This window comes from Molossus molossus, unplaced genomic scaffold (genome assembly GCF_014108415.1).
Source record: "Molossus molossus isolate mMolMol1 unplaced genomic scaffold, mMolMol1.p scaffold_m16_p_1, whole genome shotgun sequence".
In the NCBI taxonomy this organism is placed as follows: Eukaryota; Metazoa; Chordata; class Mammalia; order Chiroptera; family Molossidae; genus Molossus; species Molossus molossus.
In genome coordinates this window covers 11,232,884-11,253,005 of record NW_023425344.1, presented here as the reverse complement: position 1 = coordinate 11,253,005, position 20,122 = coordinate 11,232,884, and the positions used below count along the sequence as shown (strand labels likewise).

At 33.5% G+C, this 20,122-nt stretch overlaps 1 protein-coding gene across 9 annotated transcripts in view; it reads left to right on the top strand.

The window, feature by feature from the left end:
• The window catches only part of LCORL (ligand dependent nuclear receptor corepressor like), a 143,321-nt gene that overhangs the window by 112,306 nt on the left and 10,893 nt on the right, over nt 1–20,122 (top strand). For 3 of the 9 annotated variants that reach the window (XM_036251868.1, XM_036251878.1, XM_036251887.1), the window contains one exon: nt 6,984–11,851. The exons of 1 other annotated variant lie outside the window; for it this stretch is intronic. In XM_036251868.1, coding sequence (XP_036107761.1) covers nt 6,984–11,823 — 4,840 coding nt within the window. In that variant the 3' untranslated portion in view covers nt 11,824–11,851. Of the gene's footprint in view, nt 1–438; nt 4,592–6,983; nt 11,852–20,122 lie in introns of those variants that run through there. 5 more of the 9 variants (XM_036251904.1, XM_036251922.1, XM_036251913.1 and 2 more) reach the window with 3 other exon arrangements.

The window sequence follows — 20,122 nt, the reverse complement described above, 5'->3', positions numbered from 1 at the left end:
TTCCTTTAAAGGGGTTGACTCTTTTATTACTTGTTTAGCGGTAACGTCACGTTTCTACTAACAAAAACTCCTTTAGGATTTGGGTATTTTTTTTATAATGGAACTCTAATTGTACAAGTAAAAAATCTAAGTGTTGCTCTGCAAGCATCTGTCAGAGGAATAGCAACATCATGAGAATATTTTTACAAATACTGAGTTAGGATTTTATGTTCTTGGAAGGTCTGCCTGTTGAGGCCACCGTATGATTGACACATTGTCCTACCAGGACTGTAGCGTTTGCTTTGATAAGGAGTAACTACTACATCTCACAGACTTAAGAGTATAAGCAGTGATGTTACCTAAGCAAGGAGTATAATAAAGGAGTGGACCCTCCCCTTCCATAGCTGTGTGAGAGTCTCTCATGCATCAGTTTACCATCGTTTCATTCCATCCATCCAGGAGACTACACAGAAACAGAGAGGACTATGTGGAAAGAAGTGCTGAGTTTGCAGATGGTTTGCTCTCAAAAGCTTTGAAAGACATTCAGTCTGGAGCACTGGACATAAATAAAGCAGGCATACTTTATGGCATACCTCAAAAAACTTTACTTCTCCACTTAGAAGCCTTACCAGCAGGGAAGCCTGCATCTTTTAAAAACAAAACTCGAGATTTCAATGATAGTTATTCATATAAAGACAGTAAAGAAACGTGTGCAGTGCTGCAAAAAGTAGCCTTGTGGGCAAGAGCTCAAGCAGAGCGCACAGAAAAAAGTAAACTCAATCTACTTGAAACCTCAGAATTAAAATTCCCAACAGCTTCCAGTTACCTCCATCAGTTAACTCTACAGAAAATGGTTACTCAATTTAAAGAAAAAAATGAAGGCCTACAATATGAAACTTCACATCCTACTGTACAGTTAAAAATTCCTCAGCTACGAGTAAGTTCTGTTTCAAAACCACAGCCTGATGGTCCTGGTCTGCTGGATGTTATGTATCAAGTTTCCAAAACCTCTCCAGTCCTAGAAGGATCAGCTCTCCAAAAACTGAAAAATATACTCCCTAAACAGAACAAAATAGATTGTTCTGGGCCCGTAACTCACTCAAGTGTTGACTCTTATTTTCTACATGGGGACCTCTCTCCTTTGTGTCTTAATTCTAAAAATGGAACAGTTGATGGAACCTCTGAAAATACTGAAGATGGATTGGATCGAAAAGATAATAAGCAACCCAGGAAAAAACGTGGCCGTTATCGGCAATATGATCATGAAATAATGGAAGAGGCTATTGCAATGGTAATGAGTGGAAAAATGAGTGTTTCCAAAGCACAAGGAATTTATGGGGTACCTCACAGCACTTTAGAATACAAGGTAAAAGAAAGATCTGGAACACTGAAGACTCCTCCGAAGAAGAAGCTCCGATTACCAGACACTGGGTTATATAATATGACAGATTCAGGGACTGGCAACTGCAAAAACAGCAGCAAGCCTGTGTAGATTACTTGTTAGGAAAATGTTTGTGTGTGTGTATGTGTGTGTGTGTATGTGTGTTTGGGTGTGTGTATGTGCACAGGTGTGTATTTGTATGTCTATATACACACATGTGGGAATTACAGATGCTCACTCTGACAGGAGACATGAAATTTTACAGTTCAAAAACCACTTACATGCCTTTTGAAAAAAAGTTTTATTCAGGGTTTTCACTGTGGACAGATTATATAGTTGCTTACTTCTGATAGTTTGTATTTAATCCTTGTATAAATAGGTGAAAAAGATTCAGGTTTTCTTTAGTAGTCAATAGCATAAAGCGTTGTGGGAAAACAAGTAATTGTCAAGTGAAACATTTTTATTGGTGAAAGACCACTCCAGCCATTCAGTTGAACCATCTTATAATGGAAATATGATATTAGTAGTTTGTAAACATTTTAACATACTTACAGTTATTGTAAGTATGTCAACCAATCAAAGTTTAAATAGACAGCTATCTCCATACTAAGAAAAATGAATATATACAGTATTAGTACACTGTAGTGCATTCTATGAAATATGAAATGCACTCAAGTGCATCCACCAGGAATAGAAAAGAAAACCATAAATGATATGTATAATGAAATTTCATATTTATCATTTAATAGTTGATTTAGCAGGACACTGGGGTTTATAAGGTATATGCTTTTTAAAAAAACTGACACATAGTTAACCCCAGCAGCTATAGAATTCTTTAATATAAGGTGGACTACTAAGAACAAAAAGTAATTTAAATTTAATTATTAAAAATAATTTAATTTTGTTTTTTTATTTGAAAAATAAGCTAATTTGTAAGGTTAGAAAAGAAAGTTAGAATGCAACTTAGAGCATGTTTATAATGTGCACAGAAAAAGCTTGAGAATGATAATTTTGGTTTAAATGTGCTGGTTAGTTGATGTTATGACTACTTTAAATTTTAAGGATTGTGACACACTCCTACTATTGAAAAACCTCAGTGTAACTTTAATATATTTGCTGCTGTGACATTTCAAAACATTTTCAGTTTATCAAAATGAATTACAGATTTCATTTTGGTGGGCGAAACATTATCATTTTGCTAATAACCAAATTTGCAGTTTGTTCAGGGTCTTGAATAGATTTACAAATATTTAACACTGAAGCTGTTTTGAACTTTCAGTAATGTAAACTCTCTACTAATTGGGTAGTTAGAAGCTGGGCAGTGCATTTTAACTTTTACCAGACTCATGAGAGAGACCAGTAATTTTTATATAGCAGTTTTAAAATGTGGTTCAGAGTATCCATGTTGGATTTATGGAGTATGCAGTTTTAGTAGTAAAATATTATAAAGCATGTGCCTCCATATAAAGAATGGGGATTTGCTTCATATATTCAGAATTCTCTAAGGGCCCCTTTTCTCTGTTAAAATTCAGGTTTTAGTCATTTTTCTAAGCCAGTTTTCCTAAATCCAAAAGCTGAATTAAAAAAAGAAAATAAGTGCACCTTGTCAAATACTTGTGTTTTTACACTTGTGTTTGTGTGTATCTAATAATCACATATACATGTAATACTAAAGAGATTTTTCAACTATTACATTTAAAAACTGCTTACATATGTTTAAAGAAACTGAAGAGTGGGGAAAAAAAAGAAGTAGTTATTTGGTCTCTTAAATCTATACTGAACCCTCTTCAGCTATTAATGTTACCTGCATAGTAGGATATGAATCCTCTTGCTCTTTTCTTTTCCAAGAAAGTATACATAATAGATTGCAAAACAGCAGATGTCAGGGTCATCTTTCTTTTTAGCGAATTAAGCCATATTTTGTGAGGGCCAGAACTTGGATTATTTAATATATTACCCATCCCCTCCCATTGAAAAACAAAGTTAAAGATAAAGTAAATGTTTCAACACAATTTTCTTGACCTCTTTATACCGAATTTTACTTGCAAAAATTTGGGGGCTTGAATGCATTACATATTTGTATTGTATTGAGCTTTTTTATTCCTCACACTATATTTACATTAATAAATTGAGAAGTTTATAGTAAAGGGATACTTAACAGAACTCTTTTATATCATTTAAAAGATGACCTGACCAAAAATTTTACAGGATTCATAAAATCAGGGATCATTTTGCTATTGACTTCACAGTGATCAGTAGTTTTATAGGTAATATTATAGTTACTTTGCAGCATTTTAGTACTTGTATTATTTATTTTTGGTCATAAATAGTAAATTAAATATTTTTTGATAGTTTATAGGTAATAACCCATAACTTTTAAGAGAAACAAAATGTTTCTAATTATTGACTTAATTTTTGATTATACAAACTAGGAAAGGCAGGGAAATTTATGGGTTCCCCTTCTCCCCAGTGATTATATTAAGATGTTCTTTATGTTAAACTTTCAACGAACTTTATGAATTTAGTTACCAGTTACTACTTATCAATTGACAATTTTCTGAAATATCCAATTTCAGCAGACTTTTAATGAAGGTGAAAGCAACCCTTATGTGCTTTCTACTTATTTGAATGTTCCTCAAGTATTTTATATTTAAAAAAAAAAAAAGAAGGAAAAGAAAAAAACAGTGCCTCTGTTTTTAGAAAACTACTGCTCAGTAAAGTTGTTTAAACCACTTCTGGTAGCTAATGACAATTTTATATTAAATTGTATACTAACTTTAGTGAGACTGATTTTTTTAGTTGTTTACAGTACAAATACTTGTATTTGTTTTTTAATTGCAGTATTTTCATTGTCGCAGTAATTTAGTAAAACTCTGTGGCTGCCTTGATTTTGACAGATTTTGTTAATATAAACTGATTGTTAGGCAATTAGTTATATTTATGCATAAATCAATTGCACTATAATTCATGAATTATTTATTACAATATTTTCTAATGAATTCATGTATCTGTCTTGTGTTGTAAATGTACTGTAATTCTGTTCCTACTTTGTGTTGTTATATATCTAAATCTGATTGTATGAATTTTAATTGTTCAGTTAACGTGTTTCTAGGTTGTAATTTGTAGTAAAGCACTTCAATGCTTTTGCACTTAAATTTACAGCACTGTTTGTGTGTGATTGATTTACTCATTCAGTAAAAGAAAAAAAAGAAAAGCAAAGAAAAAAACTGACTACACTGACTTCTTTAATTCACTCTAGGAAGCAGTTTTATTAGTATTAAGTATTAGAAATTGACTTTCTTCAAAACTTGTAATGGGCAAAACGGATAGAAACATTTAAAAAATAGGCAGGATGTTTTGGTTTATAAATCAAACAGGAAAAGTTTAGAAAAGTTTTTACCCCTAAAAAAGGAAGCTATGTAAGGTACAATCTTACAACATTTATGCAGTCACCTGGGAATAAATTCTAGATTGTAGACTTATGTGTGTTCAACTGTTATTTATATTAGGTTACATATATTAGGTTTTTCTTTGATGTTTTAACATGCAAGAAATATGGAAAAGAAAATATATAAAGCCAAATAAGCATATTGTGGAGTCTTATGATTTGAGACTGAATATCTGAATATCTAATTAGGAACTTTATAAAGCTATTCTTTACATAGCATTAGGTGGAAATTACTTGCCATTATGGTATTTTTGGTATTTCATTATTAGAAGTAATAAACTAAATAATAAACCGTTTTAAAATATAGATTTCCTTAGAATGTTAGAAGAGAGATATAAAAATATTGTGGTGGTTTTCAGAATAGTTAACATTAGTCATTAGTTTTGATTATTTCTACATTTTACTTGACTTTACTAACAGAAAAAGCATTTGAGCAACTGTTATGCAAGCATATTAATCTTTAAAATGCAGTGCAATGTATTTTTCTAAGAAGCATGTAAAATCTCTCTTTAACTGTTTATAGTTACAGATATGTTTAGGACGTAACATAACTAAAGAAACTGTTGAAGTGTTTGGGTTTTCTTTTGCTTATGTGAAAATTATAATTTTTAATTTGCTTGAGAAGAGCATAATTTTATTTATATCTTTATATTTGATAGTTAACATTTCCTCCTGCCTTTGCTCCCTACCTATATTATTTTTAGTTATCTAATATTGAATCTTAGGAGTTAATGCCATCATTTTACACTCCCAACCATGATAAAATTTATAAAAATTTATTTTCAGAATGGAAAAGTTACTGAGGTTATGTCCTATCTTCATCTGTCTAGAGGTGGCAATGGATTTAAGTTTTACTGTAATTTCCTATCTCTTCTCACTTTGATACCTACTTCATGTCAAATCACATGCTAGTTTTAGTGAAATATTGGTTGAATCTAGTAAAGTTTCTTTTTCCCTAGAAAAATGTTTGATCTAATGTTCAAAATTTGCTTTGGTATCTTTCCTACAAATAACAATTTTTATAAAATGTAGATAAAATATTGCATAATATCTGTAAAACAAATGAAGTCATATTTAGGGAGCAATATAAAAAAATTAAGTTCACTTTATTTTAAAAGAAAATTTATCTAATTTTTAATATACATGAACATAACCTTTTATTAAATAAAATACATTCTTCTGTAGTAGTTTATAATAAGCATATCCCAATTCCCACCCTAAATGTCTACAAACCAGGAGCTACTAGCAATAACAACAAATAGAAGAAGTCACATGTGGGAGGCTACTTTCATGTACAGAGTTTGGTGATATGTTTAATTTAAATGGATACTTTTCTGAAACAGATTTCTTTTATATATTTTATCTTCTTACTGCTGGTAGTTGGGTTTAAATTTTTTTTTTTGTAGACTTCTACATTGGTTGCTGAGTAATAAATGAGTCTTAGTTAAAATTAGATGTATATTAGTTTCTGCAGTGGACATTTTCCATGTGAAATTAAATAATTAGGTAAGTAATGCCTTTAGTTTTGATGTAATTACTTTAGTATATAAAATCAATTAAAAATAGTTTTCATTTTAAATAGCTTAAATTTTTTTTGTTTTCTTAATAAGTTAAAATGCCTACAACTTATCTTAGAAAAGACATTTTGTTATTTATATGAAATCTAAATCCCTTAATTTTTCTTGTGACAAAGCTCTTATTAATAATTTTATTTTCATTATCTTGAAAAAATATATTTTAAATAAAGATAAGATTTTCTCTTACATCTTATTTTTTTTATTTGCACTAATACAGACTGATAATTAATATATAGCTTATAAAATGTTTACAAAAACTTTCACTCCTGGTGAAGCACTTTCCATTAAATATTAATATATTCAAAGAACTAAACATTAGCAATCTGTAAATATAATCATATCTATAATCATCAGCTTTTATAGCATAAAACTAGGGCTTTGTTTTGACTTTTATATTTGTCATAGGAAATTATCATCAGTGCTTCATTGTATTTTTGCCAAATAATAATCAAGATGCCATTATCGCAGCTCTGTAAGCCTTAGAGGAGTCCAGCAATACCAAAATATCTTTTGTTCAAGCTCTGTTAAAATTATTATAACTCCTTATAATACTGGTATTTTTGCTGTAATTCATTTTTTGTTTGATTTTTATTTTTAGTTCAACTGTTGATGCAAAATCAGAGGAAGCTACTAAAATGGAGAAAGGAAAATCAGCATTAAGCAAAGTTTTGGAGTCTTTGTGCATACACCACCAGCAACAAGCTTTGGCTATGTTGAAATTTCTAGTCCAAGAGCAGAATGCTGCTTCTCTCTGCTGTTGTAATACATCATATACTGTGTCTTCAGAATCTCAAAAGCCCCTAATTGAAGATGATATACATGGTCTATTCTGTCATTGTAAATATAGGCTGGCAGAACGAGGGTGTTTACAAAATGAAAGACAAAGCCCTGGTTTTGTGCCTCTGCCAGTCTGTATTAAAGATTTACATTGTTTGTCTTGCCAAACTGTAACTATTGAACACATTAAGACAGTAGTGAATAGAGGAATTGCAAACAGTTATACTTCTCACAGGTGCTGTTCTGGACTGTTTCCAAACATTCACTCTACAAAATCGGCCTTTCATACTCCTTTTTCATCGAGGGAAATACGCAGTGATGTTTCAGTCAGTCTTGAAGATATTTGTAGATCTCGAAGTCCCTCACCCCCACCATTATCACCTGTACAGACTGAAGGATTTGAAAAATTGAAAGATGTCATCTCAGAGCTTTCAGCCTTAGAAAATAACAGACTTGAAACAAACATTAACCAACCTCCATTCCTCACACCAGCAGAAATAAGTAGTGACAAGGGGGATCATGAAGGTGAAATACATAAAACCAAAATATCCGGTAACTCTGATTCTTTGCTCTCGGAAGGCAGTAATAATTGTACTACAAATCATGAAAAAGGTGAAACTACTGTAATTTTTCAAGATTTAATGGACCGAATTAATGAAAAATTAAAATCAATAGAAACTACAGATATGACAAACCTCATAAAATTATCTAGTAGTGATTATAATACAGATAACGATTTAAAATTGAGAGATTTAATAACCTCCCTCTTGCATAATGCAAAGGCCAGTGATTACAGTTTTATGGAATTACTGAGTCAACATGATAAAAAGGTAGAAAATAAAATTATTCAGACAAGATTTCGAAAGCGTCAAGAAACATTATTTGCAATGCACAACTCTCCTGATTCACCCATGTTTAGAAGGCAGTCTTTACAAATAAAAAGAGAACTTGCTAGTCTTGATGAAAATTTTGTAAGGAAAAAATGCAGTGAAAAAATTTCAAGGAAATTGATATGCAATGATGTGATATTTTCAACAGACAAAGAAGAATTCTATCATTGCCAAGGGCCTTCTTTACAAAATTCTAAAAGCCTTCAAGACAGCAATCATGCAGAAATATTTTCACCAGATTATGCATTACAGTCATTACAACTACCTCTTCATAATTTAGATACTAACTTGGCTTTTGACACATTTTCAGAAAGCTTTAAAACAACTACTCCTGAGAAAATGAGCATGAGAAATTCACAGGAGAAATCTGCAGCTGGAAATTTTTTTTTGCAAAATGAGGAGAATTCAAAATTAGAAAATACTCAAACTCCTTTGAAATGTGATGTTCCTGGACTTTTGAACAGAACTAAAAGAAATATTGTGCCTCCAGGATGGTGTTCTATATATGTAACAAATAATTATGTTCTCAAAAAATCCCCTAAGCCCAAAAGAGTTTCTGAATCTACAAAAAAAAAAGATCAGGTGAAAAATATTCAAATTGAAAGTTCACACAATATAGATCTAAACAAAATTGCAATGAATTCTAATTTACAAGTTGTTGTGGAGCGTTTGGAAGATACGATAAATATGGCCAAGAAGTCTTGGAATAATCAGTCATTGTTGGAAGGATATAAAGCATCCAAGAAATTGAAAGAAATTGATGGTAAAGATCAAAATACTGGTAGAAATGTGACTCTTACTGTAAGTAGAATGACATGCAAAGAGCAGAGTTTATCAAAATCTGTGGTAGCATCCAGCAATATCCAAAGCAATCATATGCCTCCAATAGATTTGAATAACAAAAGACTTGAAAATCTGAAAAAGTCATTTGTTTTAGATACAGGTAGCTTGAGTTGCACTGTTGGGAATGTACCAACAAAATATGAAGCCATCAAAAGCTCTTCTTTTTCCAACTATTCTAGTCCTATCAAGCTCATGTTTTTATCTGAGGTTAAAAGCAGTGAAGGAGTCAAATATACTTTAACTTCTGTCAATAATTCTGAATCAAATATTGATCTTCCTTCTCCTGAAAAATGTCCAAACCATCATGTAATTGAAAAAAAAACAGAAACAAATGATATCACAAATGCTAACTTTGAAAATATTAGTTCTAATCTTAATGATAGTGACACGCTTCAGAGAGAACTAAACAAATTTAATTGTGCAGAAGAAACTTCAGAATCTTCTGAAATGTTTATCAATGATACAAATAGTGATAAGCCACAGGAAGAACCTAAGGAAAATTCAAACAGTGTAATTGATTCATCTTTTAAGAGAAAACCAGGTAGACCTAAAAAAATAGGTCCCCAGGTTGTGAAACAGATCAAGCGACCAATTGGAAGACCACCAAAACCGAAAACTGATCAAACAAACATCACCATTTGCCAAAATGAGTCCTTCAGTGCTGGGGAAAAAAGCCCAGAATCTCTTCTATCAGAAGTAAAAGAAGGTATTTATAAAAAGAGTATTACAGTAACTGTTATTTATGGAAGGTCAAGAAGAACTAAAAGGCATGTTTCTGAAGGAAGTGTAAACATACGCAGTGTTACATCTTTAAACAATAAGGTTACTGATTTTCCAGCTGAACCCAGTAGTCTCAGAAATGTTAAAGAATATGAACTTGACTCTGGTGAAAGAGTAAGTGCTGTTTCAAGTTTGATGACTGAGAGTGAGATCTTTGGGTGTGGCTTTGAATATGTTAGACCTATCAAGAACAAGTCTGTGATACCTCAGCCTTCCAAGAACATTGTTCGACCAAATCAGAAGCCTTTGACAATAATTAGGAAGCCTGGTAGACCTGCAAAAGTGAAAATCTCTGGTATATCTGTAACTATTAATAGAATTTCACCTCAGGAGAGAGAAGTGAGTATTAGCAGCTGCTTACCTCCTTTAGAACAAGAGAATATGTTAGAAAAAAGTCTGCCTGAGGAAAAGTATGCTCCCCAATGCAATAAGATGGATGCAAGGCACGCTGAAGCTGACACATTTAAGAATGGATCAAAAAGTATGGTTTCTACTATACCTTTGAGACATTCTATTAGGGATAGAAAACCATCTCTGCATTTCTTACATTCATTAGCATCTTCTAGCTCACTTATTTATAGAAATACTGTGCTACATAAATCATATAAACTCCATTTGCAGAAAGGTAAAATTCAGAAGGAAAAACATAGGCGGTCAAGGCTAAAAATAGCTCCCAAAGGTATACCAGGAGCTAGAAATTCAAGGAATGCAAAAAAGTGTGTGGAAGATAACAAATTAATACCCATTTCTGAAGTATCCTTGGACCCTATAATTTCATCAAACTCTTTGCTCAGGTGGTGGGCTGCTTCTGCTTCAAATGATTCCTTATTGGAGGAATTAAACAATAGATTTGAGCAAATTACAAATGCTTGGGTACAAGTCAGTGGAGATGAAGCTGAAAATTGTGTTCATAAGAAAAGGGAACACGCTGAAAGTAATAATTTCAAAGTAGCAAACCCTTTGGAAACCTGTCTTGTAGAACTTGAAGTTTCACCTGTAAAAATGCTTTTTCAGAAAAAATATGATTTGAATGAACTCTGTACCTGGTTTATGCAAACGACAGAAACACAATCTCTTTCACTAGTTAGAAAAGCAAATGCTCGAAATCCTTTGGAAGTAATAAATACCAGAGGAATTAAATTAGGGACCAAATATTCTGATTTTAATACCACCCCCTTCAGAAAGCACTTTAAAAAATTTGCACTATCTTCTCCTTCAAAATCAGGGAAGTTGCATATATTGCATAAAATGGTTAGCTCTCCACTCTTAAATGTGAAAAGTAATTTAACCCTAGGTAGATTCAGAAGAACTGACTTTAAGAGGTTGCGACATGAAAGATGGAAAGGAGAGGGAAAGCTGCACAGCCATGGAGCAGTTGATTGGATCTCTAAAAGGAGGAACCTGAGATTGTTCTGCCAGAACCAATTTTTAAATAAGACTGAGGGGGAACCAAATGCTGACATCCCACTCCAAGGAAAAAATACAGTAGATAATCAGTTTATTTTGCCACCTGAGATCAGGGATGACTTCTTGCAACAGAGGGTGGCACTGTCTGACTTTAAAACACATGCTAGTTTAGAGAATAAATTTAAGTCAGAAGCAAAGGAAAATGGAACAAATTACAGCCAAAAAGATTTTGAAAAGGGACCAAGACTAGGAAATGTATGTCCAAATAATTGGAGATCAAAAACCTTAAAAGATTGTAGGATATTTTTGAGAAAGATCAACTACCTTGAACACAGAAATACTTTTAAGCTAAATACAATCATTTACTCTCCTGAATCTGTTGACAGTGGAAGTAATCACCAGACTCATATGGAAGAATCAAAGCGCTTTACCCTAAGATCCCATTCTGCTAGGCAAAGTTCTTTTAAAAAGCAGTCTAAAGAAATAGAAAATGCTAAGGCAAATAGTCCTGCAGCTGATAAGTTTTCTGGCCAACTTGACAGTAGTAAATTAAGTAAATGTGTTAATTATGACAAGACTCCTGATAGTTCTGAAGTTCATAGCAAATTGAACAAAAGAAAAAGACCACCATGGAAGACCACAGAAATGTCAACAAAAAGACATAAACGACAGTCTTGCAACAGTGGACAAATGGCAAACTATTATTCAAAATCTCAACTAGGTAAGTTTTTCTCTACTTAATTTTAAAGTTTCATTGTAGGTGCCTTGAGTAAAGATAATGGGTAGAAAAAAACAGCTGATTGAGTTTCCATTTATTTCCAAAATATTTGGACAACCTAATTTCTTGGCACCTAGTATGAAACTCATGAAATTAGGTGCTGCTAAATGTACCAGTGCCCTTCCCCACATATAATACTTACAGGATTTCAAGAAAATTAAAATAGATGTACTAAAGACATAGCCTCAAAACATATACCATTAATATAAAAGTTATGTTATCTGCTTCTGCATTTTATCTAATATAAAATATAGAAAACAATTTGACAAATATGCCCAAGTAACTATCTAAAACTTAACTACTACACTACAACTTAATATGTTTATTGTCTGGAAATAACTTTGAGACCAGACCATGTGGAAAGAAGTAAAGACGATCTCATTGCTAAATTGGTAAAGGCTATAACATATATAATAATTGTAGGATATCAGTCTTACATTCACCGTTAAGTTACTATGCCATTTGGTACTGCTTTGCAAACCACTTTAATACTCTGCTTATTTAAACAGTGTCAAAGAACAAGATATTTTTTTCAACAAATCAGCAAACTTGTTGAGTAAATTTTTTCATATTAGACACTGAACTAGAAGATTGCATGGATATAAAGATAAGGATTTCTTTCCAGAGATGATCCATAGCTTATCTAATGAAAAAGTCATATGCAAGTAATTTGAAGGTAATGCAAACTGAAATTACTTTAGCAAGCAATCATGTGCTTTCCTCGGTTATACTAACCTGATGTTGGTGCCTTGGGGAGCCTGGTACTCATATGAGAACCTAGCAGAAATAGGGCATGAACATTGTACTTTCCATTGTAGCCAGTTCTAATTCTGCTTATTGATAAGTGCTAGAAAATTCATGATATGTAGGAGTGTGGTAGTGCTTCTAGATTACTTTCTTGATATGAAAGAATGCCCATTTGGAAATTTAAGGATATTTTTTCATGTGGTTGCCTTGTTACAGTGTATACATATTTTAAGGGATTTTTCTGGGGTTTGGAGAGGTATTGGTGGCCTTATTTTTACTTTTTAAAACTATCAGGTCTTATGTTAAAATATTAAAAGCAGTAATTAAACTTGAGTCTTAATAGGTAAGATTATTATGGCCCCCTAAATTCAATTATTGATCTCTAACATGCATGATTAAAAGTTTTAACTATCGCCCTGGCCAGTTTGGCTCAGCAGTTGGAGCGTCGGCCTGCAGACCAGAGTCCCGGGTTTGGTTCCTGCTAGGGGCACATACCAAAAAAAAAAAAAGTTTTAACTATCGAATATTCAGTGATTAAAATTTTTAAATTAGAGTCTCCATTATGAGAGAAGAATTAAATCTAAAATTATACCTTTTGTTCTTACCTTCAAAATAATTAAAAGTCACATTATAACAAATAGTATGTCAGAAAAAAACAAGGGAAGCCTGATAGTGATTTTTTTAAAAGCAACTTGCAGTACACCTAAAAATATACACACACATTTTCAAAAGACTGTCATGAGTGGAGAGTAAAGTTTAGTGTTTCATTTCAGTTCTTTATACCATCCTCATTTCATGCTGTTCAAGTTTACCAAAGGTAGTTTGCATTAACTGATTTTACAACAGAACTGTATTTTGTCCTTTCAGCTTCTTAACCATTGTATCTTCCTAAGGTAGAAACATAAAATTTATTTTAATATGATTATTCATCTCATTAAATATGAAATTACCCTAGAAAAATAAGATGGAAGATACCTAATTACCTTTCAAATGAATTTCAAAATCATTTTGTGAAATGTAAAAAAAAATTAATATAATATTAAGAGTTGCTTTACATTTTAAAAATTACTAGTACTATTTTCCTGTTCTGCTTAAAGTTTTATTTATCTTTTACTGATAACTTTCCTTCTTTATTTTTAACATTCTTTTTTTTTAATCAAGGACATTTTTATAAAGTTGTATTTGAAACAATATTTGTTATATTTATCTTATTTTTAAATGTTTCTTAAGGTATTATTTTTTTCTCATTATTCCTGGTATTTCATACTTCTTTTTGCCTATTTGGAAATGACACTAAAATTCATTATTAGTTTTACAATGTGTTTTTCTTCTTCCTAGAATAATTAGGGACTGGAGACTTGAGAGACTTTTAACAATAGGACGTTTCTAGAAAAATTCTTAGTTTGATGTATGTAATGAATTATGGATATTTCTATTGATGAAAAGTTTTGCTTCTACCACAAATGTCTTATTTTTGTACATTTCAAAATTAACTGTTCAGATAGAGTTTAATACATAGGAGTTTTACGATTTATACTTCACTACATTTGTACTATATATCTGTAGACATGGAAAGGAGGAAGAAGAAATCTAATTCCATTCTATTCCTAGTTCAACAAATATTTAATGAATGCCTACAGTATGCTCTTTCTTAGGCATGTAGAAGGTTCCAAAAGTTCCCTTTCCATCTAAGTGGGTAAACAAGAACTACATCATTTATTTATCAAAAATATAGAGTGTATTTTATGTTTTAAGGGGGATAGTGTATGTTTTAATGGGAGAGGTAAAGACATGATTTGTGCTTTCACAGAGCTGGTCACTTGGGGGACAGTGAATAGGCAACTCCAGGGGAAAGATGAGTGCTATGCCTGGGGAGAGGCGGACTGTAGGAGCACGTGGAGGGAAATCGAACCCAGGTTTGGAGAACTAGGCAAGGATTCCTGTATGGTCACATCTAAGCTGAGATTGGAAGGGTGCCAAAGTCATAGAAAGAAGTTGGGATTGTAGTATTTCAGCAGAGCAAATTGCATGCGGAAAATCAGGATGACAAAGGAGAAGGCTTATTTGGAATACTAATTTTGTTTGAATGGCTGAGTCATAAAATAGGGATTAAGGATGGGGAAGGGGGTGGATGAAAAAAGGTAAAGCTACTGAGGGAAACAGCTCAAATTGTTAGTTCATGGAAATAAATAAGTGATTTGAGCCCTAATAGCTACATTAATGGAAAAGAATAGATATATTTGCGAAAGTTCTATTGAGTAGAGTCAATATATTTTAGAGAGTAGAGGAATAAAAGATAACATCCAGCCCTGGCCGGTTTGGCTCAGTGGTTGGAGCATCAGCCTGCTGACCAGAGTCCTGGGTTCGGTTCCTGCTAGGAGCACGTACCAAAATATTAGATAGATAGATAGATAGATAGATAGATAGATAGATAGATAGATAGATAGATAGATAGATATAGAGATAAATATAGATATAAAAAACATCCAGGTTTTGGGCTTAGGCATCTGGGTGGGTGGGAGCAGCACACACTGAGGTGTAAGAACACAGAGTGTTCCGGTTCAGACATAAGGAAATTGAAGTGCCCAGTGAGATAGCCAAGAAAAGGTGTTTAGGAAGCAAGTAGTTAATAGGGCTTTTTAAAGTTTTTTTGTTTGTTTTTTACTCAGGAGAGAGGTCTGAGCTAGAGATAAAGATTTGCTTATCAACAAGTCATTGAAACCATGAGAGTGGAAGAGATTGTTAGTGTAAAATGGGAAGAGCCTAGGATCTCAGAGCCCCAAAATGGAGAACAGAAATGTACACTAGGGGACTGACAGGGGTAGTCAGAAGGTGAGAGGAGCCCAGGAGAGGGCGGTGAAGAGGAAAGGTGTTCTGACAGTGAAGAGAACAGCAGTGTAAACTGTTGATAGGTCAATTAAGCCTTGAAACATTTCCACTGAATATAGGAGGTTATTTTAGTTTACTTGGAAGAGGGCAGTTTTGGTGAACTAAGAGCCAGACCTTATGATTGAGTCCATGCAGGAAGAGGAAGTGGAGGAAATCAGCACGGAAAACTGTAAGTGGCTGTGACTGTAGAGGAGGTAATGAAAGGGAAGCCCTGTTTAAGCTTTTTTTTTTAATGTTAGATGCCAAAGGGAAGAAGCCAGTTGAAAGTGAAAGGTTGAAGATACAGAAATGAGATGGCAAGCAGTGAAAGTGGGGTGAGCCCCCTGAGCTGATTATTGGGTATTATAGGGCATCATTAACAAGATTGGCCTTGGCCACAAAAGTCACTTCTCTCTTACAATGGAAGAAGACACAAATCACTTTATAAGTTCACGGGCAAAATGTTGAGGATATTAGTCTATTTTCTACAAAATAAGAGGTAATCTCAGAGTTGTATGGTGGGCATTGATAATGTGGATAAGGTTAAAAATACTGTCTCAAAAAATAAAGGAATTAACAGCTTTGTGATTTTATCTCTGTGGCCAGAATGTGAGCATAGAGAGAGGTGGGCCCTAAGATTTGATAGTTACTGAGTTCACCAAGTATAACAGAAAGACAAAGAGATCAAGCCAAGAATTCATTCAGTAAATAGTGAGAAACTCGGTGATCAAGGTTTAATTCTCGAGTCTTTCTAATAGTCGTACGAAGTATAGATTTGAGAGCAGCACAATGGGGTGTGTAAAAGGCTAGTTGCAAGAGAGAATTTTTGAGGTGATAATGGAGTATGACTGTTGGAAATGATAATACAGACCTTATCAATGTCTTTGCATTCCCAAAGCTAATATGTGCCTTTTGTGGACATAAATAAACTGACTTTGGACGCCTCTGAGGAAATTTAAAAACTAGAATAAGCTAATGTGGATTTGACGGTACTAAATTCATAGTTGTCATTCTAAAATATTAAAATTTTCCCATAAAAGTTCAGAATTCAAGGTGACATGTTGACTTGGATTCTGAGATGACTGAAAGAGGTTATTTGTCAGCTTCTCCAGTTTTGCTATCTGTCCTCAAAAATGCCTGAATATATGTTGTTCCCATTCTGAATGCTGATGTTCACACAGGTATATAACTGATGGGTGATTTTTAATTAACAGTATATTCCTCAAAAACCTGCAACCCAGACTAACTATACATCCTCTGGTCTTGCTTATGAACATTTTACTACATTTTTTGAGTCCTAACTCAAGATGTTCCTTTAAATTTGTATGATTGAGCCAACCGTTGGTACAGACTATCCTTAAACATTTTTAAATACAATTTTAAGTACAGAGTTTCTTCATGTGCCATTATTCAGCATCATTGTCATTTAGTGGAAAAACTGTGAAGTTAGAGTAGATGATTTTTTAATTTTCATTTTGATAGGGGAAAAAGAATTTCCAAATGAATCACAATTACCCTAATCTAGTTTACAAGCATTCCAAAGATGTATTCCAAGAAACACTAGCCGCCCCCAAGGTGTTCTGTGTGCAGAGGGTTCCATGGTGTAACAACATTGAGAAAAATGCTCACTTCCCTTTTCTGTGCATATCGAGTCACAGTGCTCCACTAACTTGTTAAACTGTCTTCCCCAATTTTTATATACATGACAGCTTTTTATATCACTGAGCACAGTTTGGAGAACCTAACTGGGAAATGTTGCTCTACATAGTTTACTGCTGGAGTTTCTCTGTCTTTACTGTGATATTCCCAGAAACAACGCAATGACTATAAAAATATAAGTTAATTTACAAACTAGATTTGTCCTTGTATATAAATTAAGTTAGAGTCATCAAAATTGTAAGTGCTTTATTGAAATTCACTAATAAAAGAACTCTGTGGTAAATATCTATAAGCCACAGATGATCACAGTCTGATCAGTCTATTTTGTAAGTTTTGTTTTGTATGTTATTTTGTATTTTATTTCATGCTGAGTTAAGAAAGCCACAGCTGTTGTAAGGAGTCGGTTCAGGTGGCTTTACTCTCTGTATTACAAACCAATGAGAAAATAACTTATGAATTTAAATATGAGCTCAGTGTCTCCTCAACTCTTAATTAATCCACAGTTTTAATTTGGTTGGAACTAGATGAAATGAAGGTAGATAGTATAATGTAAAAATTAGTAAATTCATTGATATTCACTTTTATATGGGCTTCATATTACCACTTTGCTAATTTCCAGTGCCTTAAGTAAAACTATTAAAACTTGTACTCAGTTAAAGTATTATAATGAAGTCAGGAATTTCTTTTAAATTATTTTGTTTACAATTTAATTTTTTTCCTGTTGTCCTTTCATAGGAACTGAGTAAAGAGAAGAGTTTCAGGTCTTGGAGAGCTTCTGACTCTTGCCATAATACTTATTAAAATATGTCAGCTACTTTGATAATCCCTTGTCTTGATATCTTTTCTTAGAATTTTTCTTGAATATTTCATATCCCATTACTTTGTCAACCATTACTGAGGTTTCTTTTTTAGGATATCCTACATCATTAATTTCCCCATTCACTTTAATCAACAAATATTGGATACTTTTCCTTTTGGTCTACCAAGCATTCATTGTGTTAGACTAGAGCCACAAAGGAACTCAGGGAACATTTGAAAAAATATTTCAAGTTGTTTTCACTTTGGAAACATATTTAAATATAAATTGAACAACGATAATTTGGTTGATTTTCCATATCCCTGGATATAGAGTATAAAATTATTTTGAAACATACTATTAATTCTCTAAATCAAGAATCTGGCCCGTGGCTGCTTTGTAAGTGGAGTCTGTCGGAGCGGCACCGCGCTCTTTCTCTGATACGCTTTCTGCTGCTGGTTTTGTGCCACAGGAGCGGAGCTGAGTAGTTGCAACAAAGGTCAGATGATCCCACAAAGCCTAAAATGTGTCCCAAAAAAATGTCAGGGTATCTGTAGATTCTATTACATTTTCAAAATGTATGTTAGTAAATACAAGTTTTATAATTACACTTTTTTGTGTATATACATTTGGGGGGACACTCTATATTTACTGGGCCCTTTGCAGGTAGTATATGCTGACCCCTGTTTATATCAGTAGAATTTTGTTATGGGATGGCTAAAAAACAGTCATTGAAAATAAAATTTTTTAGTATATTAAGATTATTATATCCAGTTCATAACCAACACCCATCCACTCCCTCCCCTTGTCCACTCCCTCCTCCCATACAATACAGTATTTTATCTCTGTGGAACGAGACTTGTCTGTATCCAGTAGTGACACTGGAGGAGCCACAAGTGCCAATTTTATTGTTTTGTAAATCTTTATTCTCTCCCTGCAGCCTCCAGACCTGCTTTGTCTATATGAGGTAAGTTCAAGGTCACCCTTCTTTCCCTTAACCAGCTCCTCCCACCTGTTAGAAAGAGACTGATCGGTGCTTCACACCTTCCGTTTCTTCCTCAAGTGTTCTCTTCGCTCCTTTTCTACCTGTTTTTCTTTTCTGTTTCTTCACACAGGAATTCAGAATTCTTAGTTCAGCTCTCCTGGCTACCATTCTTCACCCCACATCCCCTCATTTTCTGGGGCAGTAAACAGTTTTCTTCATAGTGGAGTTGAGCAGTCTGTGATTATCATGTTAAGCCTACTGAATCCACCTATCATTTAATTACCAAGAAAAAAAAGAGTAGGTGTCTGAATGATTTCATCCTGCCAGGTTTTATCTTGGTATTTGTTTAACTTTAAACAAAACCTTGGTCTCCCCCCCCCCCCCAGTTCCAATTCCAGGCAACCTGGAAAATTCATTTGTTTATATTGTTTCTATGTTATATAAACATAGAAAGCTAGAATGCATAGACCCCATTAATTTATTCTTTCAAAAATATTTGTCTCCTATGTGCCAGGCAGTATGCTAGACATTTGGGATTAATGGGGGACAAAACCAGATATGATTCCTGCCCTCATAGTTCAAGTTTCTTTGGAGAGGCAGACATTGAATAAATAATTACACAAATCTTAACAAGTTCTTAATTAATAGGTGATGCAATCAGAATTCCTTATAGAGAGATTTTCTCAAGTCAGGGAAGTGAGGAAAGACTTCCCTAAGAAAATGACCATTGAGCTGAGCTGTGAATGTTGAGTAGGAATTAACCAGGCCAAGTGACAAAATTGGGAGGGAAGGGATGAGTTTCCAGGAAGAGGAATTGTATTTGTATGTTTAAAAAAAAAAAAACTCTGAGGCTTTGTATTCTTGGCAGGAAAAGGGACTGGTGTGTCTAGAGTCGAGAGAGAAAGGAGGAGCATGGTGTGGTGAAGATTGAAGAGTAAGTGAAGCCTAGACCACGAAGGGTTCCTTAAGTGATGGTTATGTGCTTCCAGGAGCTTCCAATTGCTCTTAGTATAGAGATTTACATTGGGAGTGGATGGGCAAGGTCTATGACATCATCAGATTCTCCTTTCCGAGAGATCTCTGGCTGCATTGTGAAAAATGAATGGTACAGGCTTAGTGAAGGCTTAGACCTCTGGTAGTCCAAATGAGAACTGTGCCACTTCAACAGTGGTTTGCAACTTGAGTGTGAATCAGGATCACCAGGAAG